The sequence below is a fragment of the Trematomus bernacchii genome, unplaced genomic scaffold (assembly GCF_902827165.1).
Source record: "Trematomus bernacchii unplaced genomic scaffold, fTreBer1.1, whole genome shotgun sequence".
Classification (NCBI taxonomy): domain Eukaryota; kingdom Metazoa; phylum Chordata; class Actinopteri; order Perciformes; family Nototheniidae; genus Trematomus; species Trematomus bernacchii.
Genome location: NW_022987828.1, coordinates 15,411,790 through 15,426,222, shown reverse-complemented (window position 1 = coordinate 15,426,222; position 14,433 = coordinate 15,411,790). Strand labels below are relative to the sequence as shown.

The window sequence follows — 14,433 nt, the reverse complement described above, 5'->3', positions numbered from 1 at the left end:
CCCGGATCAGACCAAATGTGATCTGGTACTTTAAGTGGTGCCAGTTGAGTTAGGGTGTACATTTGGCTGTGTTGCAATGAAAAAGGTTTTGAAAAACGTATTCGTCTCCAGTGCGGTGTAACCCTTTTCCATTATTTCACTGTGTTGTAAAGCTAAAGAATCATTACCTTTATGTAACAGGTGAAAATGAAGTAAGATGGTTAATACTGACTGGTACAGAAAAAAGGCCTTGTTACAGTGTTTGTCCAGAATGTCATCTTACGCTTGTATGTCTTCTTCTTCTACCCTCAATGGAAAGCACTGAGGGACAGATGGTAGGTAGGCAGACAGGCAAGAAAAATAAATTGGCCGCTAGAATATAAACGAGTCTGCACGCCGGTTTCCAGCCAAGGAGGCAAACAGACAGAAAGTCCAACAATCCTCAGGCCGGGCAGCCGAGACTGACGGTCTTTAAGTCAATCCGACAGCCTGAGGGACTCAAAATAACACCATTTAGAGAGCAGATAAAACCCTGCCGTCTCTATGCATGTCTGGCTTATCATTGTGTGAAGTGGGTGTGATATTTACATTTCACAAACGATTATCAGAGTAGGACCATGTGATCATCAACACTATAGTTTCTGATGGCTCTGGAAAAAAAAAACAGTCAGTCGGTTAGTGTCGTATTGCATGATCAATATTCCATTATTATATCAATAATCAATGAGACTATATCGTATTAGATTTTAGATGTGATCATTGGGTTGTATTTTCCTTCTTTAAAGGCTGCATTACGGTAAAGGGATGTCATTTTCTGAATTCATCTGAATTCACCAAATGTTTCAAATTATTATTTTCCTTAAGCCTTAGTTAATGAATCCAAATTACTGCTGATTATTATTAATCAAAATTAATATTTTGTGAAAGCATTAATGGTCCCACATCTATTCCTCTCTCTCTCTTTATTGTCACATGTATTTAATTTTCTTCTTTTGCATTATTATTCTTTTATTTACTCTCTTCCCTGCAAATATAATTATAATTCCTTGCAACATAAAAATCAACTAATTTGTTCCACATTCAAATGATAAATTCATCTTTATAATACGTATTCTGCTATTCAAGGTCCCACTCTGATGTTCAATTGGTTTTGAAAAGATGCTTAGGGCATTATGAAGAGGGCAAACATTATGCTGCAAAAGTATTTAATTTGAAATTTCAAATAATAATAATATACACATAGTGGCTTTAATATTAATGCTATATGCAACAAGTTCACACAAATGTCTATGAAAGCATAATTGACAGCCCAACATCAGACATGCATCGTGGTTTAAAATCTGCTATATTCTTCCATATTATTTATTTTTCTTTCATGTAAAATCAGCTTTTAATAACCTCTGCCCTCTTTATTGCTCAGCACAGTGAAGCTCTCCTCAAACATAGTTATCTTTCAAAAACAACCACCACTCTTATTAACATGTACACAAAGCGGCTACAAGGTAGACAAAGGTGTGTTTCTACAGAGCAGAGTGCTTTCAAAAGCTCTGTAAGGTTGAACTTTTCAGAGAAAGATTGAAACGTTTTTTTCTGCCAAACAAGAATGAAGGAGATGTATCATGCTGTGTGGGAGGCTGGAGACTTCTGCACAGCAACAACACAAATCAGAGTCAGAGGAAATTATTTAATAATGTTTCAATAATCACTTCCTATATATTAGTGCCCTAGTATTGTAGACAACATTTGTTTGACGTCAAATTCTATAGGTTGTAATAAGTCTGTCATGGTCTTATTTTCCTCAGATCAGATTTACTTTAAAGGCAGAAATGTTCCTTCATTCACCACAAAAACAGGTGAATGTATGCAGTTTGAAGGTATAAGGGAAGAACATACAAGCATACACACACACACACACACTAACACAATGTGTGGGATTGGTGACGAGATATAACTGAACATAACAGAGGGAAGGTGTAGCTCATTATCACAGGCTCACAGTGTCAGCTGTACAGTAGATGTGTGTATCTTTTTAAAGTGTGCTTGTGTGAGTCTGTGTATGTGTTAGGGATTTTGTGCTCGAGAAAAAAGACGAGAGTGTATGTGTGTATTGGATATATTCCAGGTAAAATAAGAGGAAGGGTATGTGTGTGAATTCATCATTATCCCTAACAGAGACGTAGTGACTTCTCCTAAGTGAGGATCAGATTCACAATTAGATAAAGGTTAAGGATAACATACTGTACAGATAAATCCATGCATGTGTACTCTGCCTTCCATGGGCTACACTTCTAAAACTCTCTAATGCAGTATGAAAACTACTGCTAAAATATTAACTTTAAAGAGGCCCTATTATGCTTTTGGGGGGTTTCTCTTTCACCGCAGGAGCCAGGAGACAGAGCCTGCTCAGGTATATCTAAACAAGTCCTCGCCTGTACAGTGGGGTAAGGCGGCCATTTTGCAGCTCGTGCTATAAAAATAGACAATGTCTAGAATATTCATGTCTAACACTGCTGCACCCCGTGTAATCTCAGATGCACCCCAAGTATTTTGTTGGAACCGGGCCAAAATACAAGATGTACTGTGAACACATGTTCCAATCGATGCCTGTTGTCCACACCATATTTGGCAACAGGCCCAGATTTAACCTCGCTGCGTAAGCAATACGCCAAATAGTATATAAGGGGGCCCCAACAGGACAGAGGACGGTGTGGTGGAAGACCTTTGGAGACTTCAGCTTGTGGTAGGCTTATCTTTCTGCTGTATAGCATTTCAATGCATTCTGTATTTGCTCAATTTGTTTAAAATATAAATTCATTGTAAAGAATATCATGAACAATTTTGTTGATTTAAGACCAATATGATATCTTCTCAACAGGATTGTGGAATATTTCTGACTTTTCAATAAGAGTGGAACAGGTATGAACATATTTCAACTACATTACATTTGTAAATATATTTTATTCCGTCAATCTAAGTTAGAAAAACGTTTTAATGAGCTAATTACTTTTAACTCCATACTGGAATGTGTTCTGGTAGCGGTACACAGGAAAATAATTGAAGTGTGGACTGTTACCAATCCAAATTTCAGTTTACTTCCTACCTGAGAGCAAAGCAGCTGACCCCCACACTGCTTCCTGGGCCCTGTATAGTAGCTGCCCACTGCTTCTAATACTAGGATGGGTTAAATTCAAAGACTACATTTCACTGAGTGTGGTGCTGTGCACATTTGTGTGACGATTTAACGAGAATTTGAATCCTTCCATTTCAATTTCAAGGAGAATTCAATTTAATGGGGATATGTTTATTTTTCTTTGATGACGGACATTCTGGGCTGTTGAATCAAATTGATTGAAAACATTAAAATAAGTAAGATTAATAAGATTTATCTTACTTGTGTGTACTTCACAGAAATAAACTGCCACCATGAGTACCGACGCGGAGATGGCCTTGTATGGCAAGGCTGCCATTTACCTTCGTAAGCCAGAGAGGGAAAGAATTGAGGCTCAAAACGCACCATTTGATGCCAAGAGTGCTTGCTTTGTGTCTGATGTCAAGGAGCTGTACGTGAAGGCAACAATCCTCAAGAAAGATGGTGCCAAAGTCACTGTCAAAATACTGGGAACTGAGGAGGTTCGTATCATTAAATCAGTGTGTACAAGGAATTCAATTTGATCATTTGTCATTGTAACACATTTCCTGTTCTAGGAGAGGGAGGTGAAAGAAGAGGAGGTCTTCCCATTGAACCCTCCCAAGTATGACAAGATTGAGGACATGGCCATGATGACCCATCTCAATGAAGCCTCTGTGCTGTATAACCTCAAAGAGCGTTATGCAGCATGGATGATCTACGTAAGACTAATTGCCTAATGAGACTGAAAAATGTTTGCTGGAAACATGAAGTTACATTTAAATTCTCTATGATATATTTTAGACCTACTCTGGGTTGTTCTGTGCCACTGTGAACCCCTACAAGTGGCTCCCAGTATACGATTCTGAATGTGTAAGTGCCTACAGAGGCAAGAAGCGTATGGAGGCTCCACCCCACATCTTCTCTGTCTCTGACAACGCTTATCAGTTCATGGCTACTGGTAAGTCATTACCACTCATTTAAAACGCATCAGTATAGGGTTTCAGTGTTTAACATGTACTTGATTGGTTTATGTATTTTTTACTTTTACAGATAGGGAAAACCAGTCTGTCTTGATCACGTAAGTTTGTAACATTTACAATTGTGCCAATTTAGTTTTAATCAATAAACATATTGGTCAAGTTCTTAATAATCTCTGTCTCTACCTAGTGGAGAATCTGGTGCTGGAAAGACTGTGAACACCAAGCGTGTCATCCAGTACTTTGCAACAATCTCAGTTTCTGGACCCAAGAGAGACGCATCAAAGGTATGTTACTCTATGATGATGACGATTCAGGATTCTTTATCTTTAGAAGTCTTTTCAGGGATGAACAAATGAAGTCGTTTCCTGACAGCTATTCTTAACCTGGATTTTAGGGGTCACTTGAGGATCAGATTATTGCAGCCAATCCATTGCTCGAGTCTTATGGTAACGCCAAAACTGTGAGGAATGACAACTCTTCTCGTTTTGTAAGTATGGAACAGTTTCTACACACGAGAGAAGCATTGTTACATTGCACATGTGGAGGGACATTAATGATTATGTTATTCCAAACAGGGTAAATTCATCAGAATCCATTTCAACACAGCTGGCAAACTGGCTAGTGCTGATATTGAGACTTGTAAGTAACAATCCTTATAGTGTATACAAACTACTGTAAGTAAGATTTAGCCTGGCACTGACATGATCAACACTTGTAGATCTGCTGGAGAAGTCTAGAGTGACATTCCAGCTTGAGGAAGAGAGAGGCTACCATATCTTCTACCAGATGATGACCGGCCACATACCAGAGCTCCTTGGTAAGGAGAATTAGATATTGCAATTGTTTCAACCTTATTAGAGTTTTACATTTATAAAAAATATCTACTGACATGTTTATCTTTTTTGGATTCTAGAACTGGCACTCATCACAACCAACCCCTACGACTTCCCCATGTGTAGCATGGGTAAGATCGTTGTGGCCAGCATTGATGACAAAGTGGAGCTGGAAGCCACGGATGTGAGTAATTTTCGATTCAACATATTTAAATAGACTTTGTGAAACAAATGCAACATCATTACAACTCTTTTAAGAACTTTTGCTTGAACAATTATGTTTTTTGTGTCTTTTGACATCAGAATGCTATTGATATCCTGGGCTTCACTAATGAAGAGAAGATGAGCATTTACAAGATGACCGGTGCTGTGCTTCACCATGGTAACATGAAGTTCAGGCAAAAGCAGCGTGAGGAGCAGGCTGAGCCTGATGGCACAGACGGTGAGTATTTAATCTTAGCTCAAAGCTTAGAGCTTGGCAACAACATTGATACATTTCTTGATAACATTGTGTTCTTCACAAATTATGATGGACATTTCTGAATTATTTTCAGATGCTGACAAGGTTGCTTATTTGCTGGGTCTGAACTCCGCTGACATGCTGAAGGGTCTGTGCTATCCTAGAGTGAAGGTCGGAAATGAGTATGTCACCAAGGGACAGACTGTACCTCAGGTAAACAATGATGATCAATATCGAACATTCTACTGTTTATAAACAAAAAATGTAGTACAGATTTCATTAGGAAAAAGATATGCGATGTCAGTTGGCATTTTTTGCACTTCTGTCAATGAGTTCTAATTTAATTCTAAATTCAAGGGCGTCTTTGATTCAATGTTAGTTTAGTTTGGGAATTTTAGTGGCATGTATCTTGAAAATAATATAATATAGCAGTTGTATATGTCAAAAATGAAATCACACTTTTTTTCTTTAAGGTCATGAACTCAGTGCCTGCCCTGGCCAAGTCTATCTATGAGAGGATGTTCTTGTGGATGGTCATCCGTATCAACAATATGTTGGACACCAAACAACCTAGACAGTACTACATTGGTGTGCTGGATATTGCTGGCTTTGAAATCTTTGATGTAAGCCAGAGTTTGAACAATTTAGCAGTTGATACTTTTCAATAAATAATAGTTCTTATTGCCTTGTAAGAGATTATGAAGATGATATGTCCTTTTGCAGTTCAACACATTGGAGCAGCTGTGCATCAACTTCACAAATGAGAAACTGCAACAGTTCTTCAACCACACCATGTTCGTCCTGGAGCAAGAGGAGTACAAGAAGGAGGGTATTATCTGGGAGTTCATTGACTTTGGTATGGACTTGGCTGCCTGCATTGAGCTGATTGAAAGGGTAACCACTTCATTTATTATATCATACATCATATGTAACTGTTTTTTTATTTGTTATAATATATCACTAAATGATATACCTCTTTCAACCTTTTCAAGCCCATGGGCATCTTCTCCATCCTTGAAGAGGAGTGCATGTTCCCCAAGGCCTCAGACACATCCTTCAAGAACAAGCTGTATGACCAGCATCTTGGCAAAAACAAAGCATTTGAGAAGCCAAAGCCCGCAAAGGGCAAGGCTGAGGCCCACTTCTCCCTGGTGCACTATGCTGGTACCGTGGACTACAACATCTCTGGCTGGCTGGACAAGAACAAGGATCCCCTGAACGACTCTGTCATTCAGCTGTACATGAAATCCTCAGTGAAACTGCTGGTTTCACTGTATCCTCCAGTAGTTGAGGGTAAGATAGTAACTACAGTAAACACATTTAAAACCAGAGATAATATATACTTTTTACTAATCAAATGTATATTTGTAATATTATTTTATTTTAACTAATCAACTATTACTTGTTTATGCTAATTTTGTGACATTCTAACAAAACATCAACAGATACTACTAAGAAGGGAGGCAAGAAGAAGGGTGGTTCTATGCAGACTGTGTCCTCACAGTTCAGGGTAAACTTTCTCAAAGCAAACATATATATATATATCTAATAGATCTCTGTTTAAAATAAAACTCCCAATTGTGGCATTTCATGACATGAGACACCATTATGGATTACAGGAGAACTTGGGCAAGCTGATGACTAACTTGAGGGCCACCCATCCTCACTTTGTGCGCTGTCTGATTCCCAATGAGATAAAGACTCCAGGTAAATATACAACAGTATTGATGACTGGTTTGGTTTTTAATGCTGTGCTGCATCAACTAAAATACCTACTATTTATTCAAATAATTAAATATATAATATTGTTTTGTACAGGTCTTATGGAGAACCACCTGGTTATCCACCAGCTCAGGTGTAATGGTGTCCTGGAGGGTATTAGAATCTGCAGAAAAGGTTTCCCCAGCAGGATCCTCTATGCTGATTTCAAGCAGAGGTATAATGCAAAAAATACATAGAATTTTAACCTCTCATTATTACAATGTAATGCTCTTCCTGACAATAAACTCTTTCATATAGATACAAGGTGCTGAATGCCTCTGTCATCCCTGAGGGTCAGTTCATGGACAACAAGAAGGCTTCAGAGAAGCTGCTTGGGTCAATTGATGTTCCTCATGATGAATATAAATTTGGACACACCAAGGTAAGTACTTTACATTTACTTCATAACTGAGCTAATGAATATTTACCAAAGACGTTGTACAGTGTATTTGTTGTATGTTACTGTGACTACGGTAGTATGTATTATACATGTAATTAATGAAACTACCTCAGGAGGTCAACTCTGGTAGCCTTTCTTTTTCCATCCTGGCAAATAATAAAAAACAATACTTCCTTGATTATGATGAAACAAGTGATTAAGACTTGGCCTTAAAACCATTCCATCCGACCAAAAACCATCATGTAAATAGGAGTCACATATTTCATTGTGTTTGTTTGCTTGCTTGTTATACAGTGTTCCAAGTGTTCATTACTTGAATTCATCATTTATTTGCTGAAAGACATTTATATTTCCCCTCCTCGAAAAAAGGTATTCTGATTCTGAAATAATTTTTTGTTTCTGTTTGTTCAGGTGTTCTTCAAGGCTGGCCTGCTGGGTACCCTTGAGGAGATGAGAGACGAAAAACTGGCCTCTCTGGTCAGAACTACTCAGGCTTTGTGTCGTGGTTATCTCATGAGAACGGAGTTTGTGAAGATGACAGCAAGGAGGCACGTTGAAAACTGCTAATTCTGATCAATGGTGTAAAAAAGAAATATATTGTCTAAAACCAATTTTTTCTGTGCAGGGAAGCCGTATACACCATCCAGTACAACGTGCGCTCCTTCATGAATGTCAAACACTGGCCATGGATGAAGGTCTACTACAAGATTAAGCCTCTGCTGCAGAGTGCTGAAACTGAGAAGGAGCTGGCAAATATGAAGGAGAACTATGAAAAAATGACAACTGACCTGGCTACTGCCCTGGCCAAGAAGAAGGAACTGGAGGAGAAGATGGTTTCCCTTCTGCGGGAGAAGACTGATCTGGCTCTGCAAGTAGCATCTGTAAGTAAACGTCAACAGACAAATACGCTTTTTCATGTTTGTGAATAAATAAGAGCTAACATGTATTTGTATGAAAATGGTCTAGGAAGGAGACAATCTGTCTGATGCTGAGGAGAGATGTGAGGGACTCATCAAGAGTAAGATTCAGATGGAGGCCAAACTCAAAGAGACAACTGAGAGACTGGAGGATGAAGAGGAAATGAATGCTGAGCTCACTGCCAAGAAGAGAAAGCTGGAGGATGAATGCTCTGAGCTCAAGAAGGATATTGATGACCTGGAGCTTACCTTGGCCAAAGTGGAAAAGGAGAAACATGCCACTGAGAACAAGGTTTGTAATCAATGATCTGTCCATTAGGTAGTGAGATTATAATTATTTATTTGTATTAACAAAATCTTTCTTGCACACTTAGGTGAAGAACCTGACCGAGGAGATGGCCTCTCAGGATGAGAGCGTTGCTAAGCTGACCAAGGAAAAGAAAGCCCTTCAGGAGTCTCATCAGCAGACTCTTGATGACCTGCAGGCAGAGGAAGACAAAGTCAACACTCTGACCAAGGCCAAGACCAAGCTTGAGCAGCAAGTGGATGATGTAAGTTTACAGTCACTTGATTTGGCACAGCAAGATTATTCTTGAACATGATAATTAAAAATGTATACCTTTGTTTAGCTTGAGGGTTCTCTGGAGCAAGAGAAGAAGCTGCGTATGGACCTGGAGAGAACCAAGAGAAAGTTTGAGGGTGATCTCAAACTGGCCCAGGAATCCATCATGGATCTTGAGAATGACAAGCAGCAGTCTGATGAGAAAATCAAAAAGTAACTTAGTTTTTCTGTTTGCACAACATACATTTTTTTAAAGAAGTGTTCAATTGCATGAACTCAATGCACTTTATAAAAAATCTTCACAGGAAGGACTTTGAATGCAGTCAGCTCCTTAGCAAGATTGAAGATGAGCAGTCTCTGGGTGCTCAGCTCCAGAAGAAGATCAAGGAGCTCCAGGTGAGATATTGTGTTACACTTAACAATACTGCATACATTTGCTATTATGTGTAATAAAGTGAATGATTGCTAAAAGAGAAAACATCTACATTCAACAGGCTCGTATTGAGGAACTGGAAGAGGAGATTGAGGCTGAGCGTGCAGCTCGTGCCAAGGTTGAGAAGCAGAGAGCTGACCTCTCCAGGGAACTTGAGGAGATCAGTGAGAGGCTGGAGGAGGCTGGAGGTGCCACCGCTGCTCAGATTGAGATGAACAAGAAGCGTGAGGCTGAGTTCCAGAAGCTCCGTCGTGATCTTGAGGAGTCCACTCTGCAGCATGAAGCAACTGCTGCTGCCCTTCGCAAGAAGCAGGCTGACAGTGTTGCTGAGCTGGGAGAGCAGATTGACAACCTCCAGCGTGTCAAGCAGAAGCTTGAGAAGGAAAAGAGTGAATACAAGATGGAGATTGATGACCTCTCTAGCAACATGGAGAATGTTGCTAAGGCAAAGGTACACTAGCATTACATGCTTTTTTTCATTATATTATATGTTACCAATATGAATATAGTACATCATGTAAATTATTTTGTGAATAAAATCTGATCACTGATCTTGTTTATTTTTTCCTCATTAGGGAAATCTTGAAAAGATGTGCCGTACTCTTGAGGACCAATTTAGCGAACTGAAGACCAAGAATGATGAAAACGTCCGCCAAATCAATGACACAAGTTCACAGAAAGCACGTCTCCTGACAGAAAATGGTATCTACATGTTTTTGGTGAACCATCTGTGGAGTATATGATTGAGAAACGTAACACAAACTAACGTATTATAATATTTTTCACACAAGGTGAGTTCAGCCGTCAAGTTGAAGAGAAGGAAGCTCTTGTCTCTCAGTTGACCAGAGGCAAGCAGGCCTCCACACAGCAGATTGATGAATTGAAGAGACAGATTGAGGAGGAGGTTAAGGTAAGAAACCATTAAGATAGTATATATTTGTATGATTTGTTTGTGATTTAGAAATTGTGTAAAGGTTAATAATATTTCTTACAACAGGCCAAGAATGCTCTTGCCCATGGCCTGCAATCAGCCCGCCATGACTGTGATCTGCTGAGGGAGCAGTTTGAAGAGGAGCAGGAGGCCAAGGCTGAGCTGCAGCGTGGAATGTCCAAGGCCAACAGTGAGGTGGCTCAGTGGAGATCGAAGTATGAAACTGATGCTATCCAGCGCACTGAGGAGCTTGAGGAATCCAAGTGAGTGACATTCAAACTGTTAAATGGCCAGAAGTGTAGCATTTTAGCAAACACTCTACTGATTCCTGAATTGCTGGTAATAACATTAGTATTTTAAAATGTGTATAGCTTCTTACTTTGAGGCCAATCATTTAGATGAATGAATACGGTAATTAGTTGTTTCATATATGCAAATATAACTAGAAAATAACTTGTAACTTTATGAGTTTAACTGAGCCACAAATACCTCAATTTTCAAACAGGAAAAAGCTTGCCCAGCGCCTTCAGGAGGCTGAGGAACAGATTGAGGCAGTGAATTCCAAGTGTGCTTCTCTTGAGAAAACCAAACAGAGGCTCCAGAGTGAGGTGGAGGACCTCATGATTGATGTGGAGAGGGCCAATGGCCTTGCTGCCAACCTGGACAAAAAGCAGAGGAACTTTGACAAGGTAACACAATTTACTGTGTTTGGTCAAAACACACAAACAATGACATGAATATTTATTTTGCCCTGATACTATAACATAACCAAATAAACTGTATGAATTGTATTATTCAGGTGTTGGCAGAGTGGAAGCAGAAGTACGAGGAGGGTCAGGCAGAGCTTGAGGGAGCACAGAAGGAGGCTCGTTCTCTCAGCACTGAACTGTTCAAGATGAAGAACTCTTATGAGGAGGCTCTTGATCATCTGGAGACCATGAAGCGTGAAAATAAGAATCTGCAACGTGAGTTCTACATAATGTCACAGAGTTCAACATGAGTTGGACATTTTCTTTGTTGATATTTTACCATTTAAGGCTCAACAATATGATAAAACCCATGTATGTTTCTGCAGAGGAGATCTCAGATCTGACTGAACAGATTGGTGAGACTGGCAAGAGCATCCATGAGCTGGAGAAGTCCAAGAAGCAGGCGGAGACAGAGAAGACTGAGATCCAGACAGCTCTTGAAGAGGCTGAGGTATTTCTTTCCTGGGAGTTCATAACATTAAAAATCATTGACAAATATGTCAGTGTTTGAAGGCAAAGATGAGTGTTTAATTGTTTGATTTCATTAGGGAACTCTGGAACATGAAGAGTCTAAGATCCTGCGTGTCCAGCTGGAGCTCAACCAGATTAAGGGTGAGGTGGACAGGAAGCTGGCAGAGAAAGATGAAGAGATGGAACAGATCAAGAGGAACAGCCAGAGAGTGACTGACTCCATGCAGGGCACTCTGGATTCTGAGGTCAGGAGCAGAAACGATGCCCTGAGAATCAAGAAGAAGATGGAGGGAGATCTGAATGAGATGGAGATTCAGCTCAGCCATGCCAACCGCCAGGCTGCTGAGTCCACGAAGCAGCTCAGGATTGTGCAGGCACAGCTGAAGGTATAGAAAAGGAACAGTTTATTTTCCAACTATGGTAGATTGGGCTACATTTTGGCATTCATGTATATATGTCTGATCTTTTTCTCACTAGGATGCACAACTGCACCTTGATGATGCTGTCAGAGCCCAGGAGGACTTCAAAGAGCAGGCTCTTATGGTGGATCGTAGAAACGGTCTTATGGTGGCTGAAATTGAGGAACTTAGAGCTGCTCTGGAACAGACAGAGAGAAGTCGCAAAACTGCTGAGCAAGAGCTGGTTGATGCCAGTGAGCGTGTTGGACTTCTGCACTCTCAGGTGAACAAACCTAATCATTTAAATAATTCAAGAATCAAATACAATTTCAACTAACATGAATATTAGGCATGTGATGACTTAAGAGGCTAAATATTTTTACCTTTTAGAACACAAGCCTTGTGAACAGCAAGAAGAAGCTTGAGACAGACCTGGTCCAGGTCCAGGGTGAAGTGGATGACATTGTTCAGGAAGCAAGAAATGCAGAGGAGAAGGCCAAGAAGGCCATCACTGATGTAGGTTTCAATGTCATGTGTTCTTACTTTTAACGGCCATTTTTTGTTGTTGATATTTTTAATTAACATGTTTTGATGTCTCCTGTAGGCTGCTATGATGGCTGAGGAGCTGAAGAAGGAGCAAGATACTAGTGCTCATCTGGAGAGGATGAAGAAGAACCTGGAGGTTGGTGTTAAGGACCTGCAGCACCGTCTGGATGAGGCTGAGAACCTGGCCATGAAGGGTGGCAAGAAACAGCTCCAGAAACTGGAGTCTAGGGTAAACAAAAGTCATACTAAGATTTATATAGCTGAAAGAAACCTTTGAAAACATGCTGGATACTTAATGTTTTAATGTTATTCAAAAGGTGCATGAGCTGGAAGCAGAGGTTGAGGCTGAACAGAGACGTGGAGTAGATGCTGTTAAAGGTGTCCGCAAATATGAGAGGAGAGTTAAGGAGCTCACCTATCAGGTATGGTTACTTTCATAGTTAAAATGTACAGTACCAATTCATCTAATATGCTAACCTTTTAAAATATTTAAACATGCAAATCTAAATTGGCACAGACTGAGGAGGACAAGAAAAATGTTGCCAGGCTGCAGGATCTGGTTGACAAATTGCAGCTGAAGGTGAAGGCCTACAAGAGGCAGGCTGAGGAGGCGGTAAGGACAATATATACATCGTTTTGTAGATATGTCAGATTTATTGTTACCAGCAAATCTTGCTGATTGTTAAGATTACCATCACATTCTTATATTATATTTTAAAGTGTTTGAAGGTTTCTGTACCTTAAACTATGTATCTCTTATTCCAGGAGGAACAAGCCAATACTCATCTGTCCAAGTGCAGGAAGGTTCAAAATGAGCTGGAGGAGGCTGAGGAGCGTGCTGACATTGCAGAGACCCAGGTCAACAAACTGAGAGCAAAGAGCCGTGACTCTGGCAAGGTAACTATAAAGACATTTCAGCTTTTATGAATGAAAAATAAATTAAATATCTCTTAATGCAATACTTAAGTCTTGACAGAACAAATATAGCCCAAATCTTTATGAAATGAACGACAGAGAAAACATTCAGATGTATGCAGAGTATGATGTTTATGCTTACACTGTATGTATTTATATTTTGTTTGTTTTTTTACAGGGAAAAGAAGCAGCTGAATAAAGCACTTGAGTTGATTGGCTGTTTCTAATCATATAATATGATGTGAAATATACCACAATAAACGTTTTTGATCTTCAGTGGAATTGTCTTTCTTATTAGTGCGAATGCTGTGGAACAGCATTCCACTATTTTTCTTCTTTACTTTAATCATCTTCTTCTACTTCTTCTTCTTATTCTTCTTCTTCTTCTTCTTCTTCTTCTTCTTCTTCTTCTTAGTGTGAATGCTGTTTACAGCTTGGTAGAGAGGCTTTTTTCAGATTTTAACATTAGTGTGTATTGCACAGCTCGTTAAGGCTAGAGTGCTTTGATCTCAAAACAGAGTGGAGGAGAGCTTGAAATTCGCCCAAAAAAATGTATTAAACCTGCCATAATTCACAAACCCTACACTCCTTGGACATCATTTTTCATGAAAAACGTAGGAAAACCTCTCCTATGTTGAAAAATAAAATAAAAATAAGAAAAACAAATTAAACAAAATGCCTCCTTGAGGGCATGAAGAGACAAAAACTTGTCAAAAAGTCCACCTGTACCCCCAAAAGAAACATATATCAGTTCATTGGGGTTCACTGATGCTCACAGTCTGGTCATTTTTGTGTAGGAGCCATACACACACACACACACACACACACACACACACACACACACACACACACACACACACACACACACACACACACACACACACACACACACACACACACACACACACACACACAGGGCCGTCCCTCCCTACAGGCCGACTCACATTGCGCAGTGGGCCTCGCGCAGG

At 39.7% G+C, this 14,433-nt stretch overlaps 1 protein-coding gene across 1 annotated transcript; it reads left to right on the top strand.

Moving 5' to 3' along the window:
• Positions 1-2,656: 2,656 nt before the first annotated feature.
• LOC117499632 (myosin heavy chain, fast skeletal muscle-like) lies at positions 2,657-13,741 on the top strand. Its single transcript, XM_034152154.1, has 41 exons — positions 2,657-2,719; positions 2,855-2,895; positions 3,388-3,609; positions 3,685-3,828; positions 3,911-4,067; positions 4,160-4,187; positions 4,277-4,373; positions 4,484-4,576; positions 4,665-4,728; positions 4,808-4,906; positions 5,003-5,106; positions 5,226-5,364; positions 5,477-5,595; positions 5,856-6,005; positions 6,106-6,276; positions 6,375-6,675; positions 6,828-6,892; positions 7,002-7,089; positions 7,201-7,318; positions 7,402-7,525; positions 7,955-8,091; positions 8,169-8,424; positions 8,510-8,752; positions 8,835-9,011; positions 9,090-9,235; positions 9,328-9,418; positions 9,517-9,906; positions 10,031-10,157; positions 10,247-10,365; positions 10,453-10,649; positions 10,892-11,075; positions 11,186-11,351; positions 11,462-11,586; positions 11,684-11,992; positions 12,084-12,287; positions 12,395-12,520; positions 12,609-12,779; positions 12,868-12,972; positions 13,068-13,163; positions 13,316-13,447; positions 13,644-13,741. The coding sequence occupies exons 3-41, from the start codon at positions 3,403-3,405 to the stop codon at positions 13,662-13,664; spliced, it is 5,790 nt and encodes a 1,929-aa protein (XP_034008045.1). The 5' UTR covers positions 2,657-2,719; positions 2,855-2,895; positions 3,388-3,402; the 3' UTR covers positions 13,665-13,741.
• Positions 13,742-14,433: the final 692 nt, after the last annotated feature.

Bases quoted from the DNA above. Each gene is read 5' to 3' on its own strand.
- LOC117499632 (XM_034152154.1), top strand. From the start codon at position 3,403: ATGAGTACCGACGCGGAGATGGCCTTGTATGGCAAGGCTGCCATTTAC. The intron at 3,610-3,684 runs GTTCGTATCATT...TTCCTGTTCTAG, and splicing joins AAATACTGGGAACTGAGGAG to GAGAGGGAGGTGAAAGAAGA. The intron at 4,068-4,159 runs GTAAGTCATTAC...TTACTTTTACAG, and splicing joins TTATCAGTTCATGGCTACTG to ATAGGGAAAACCAGTCTGTC.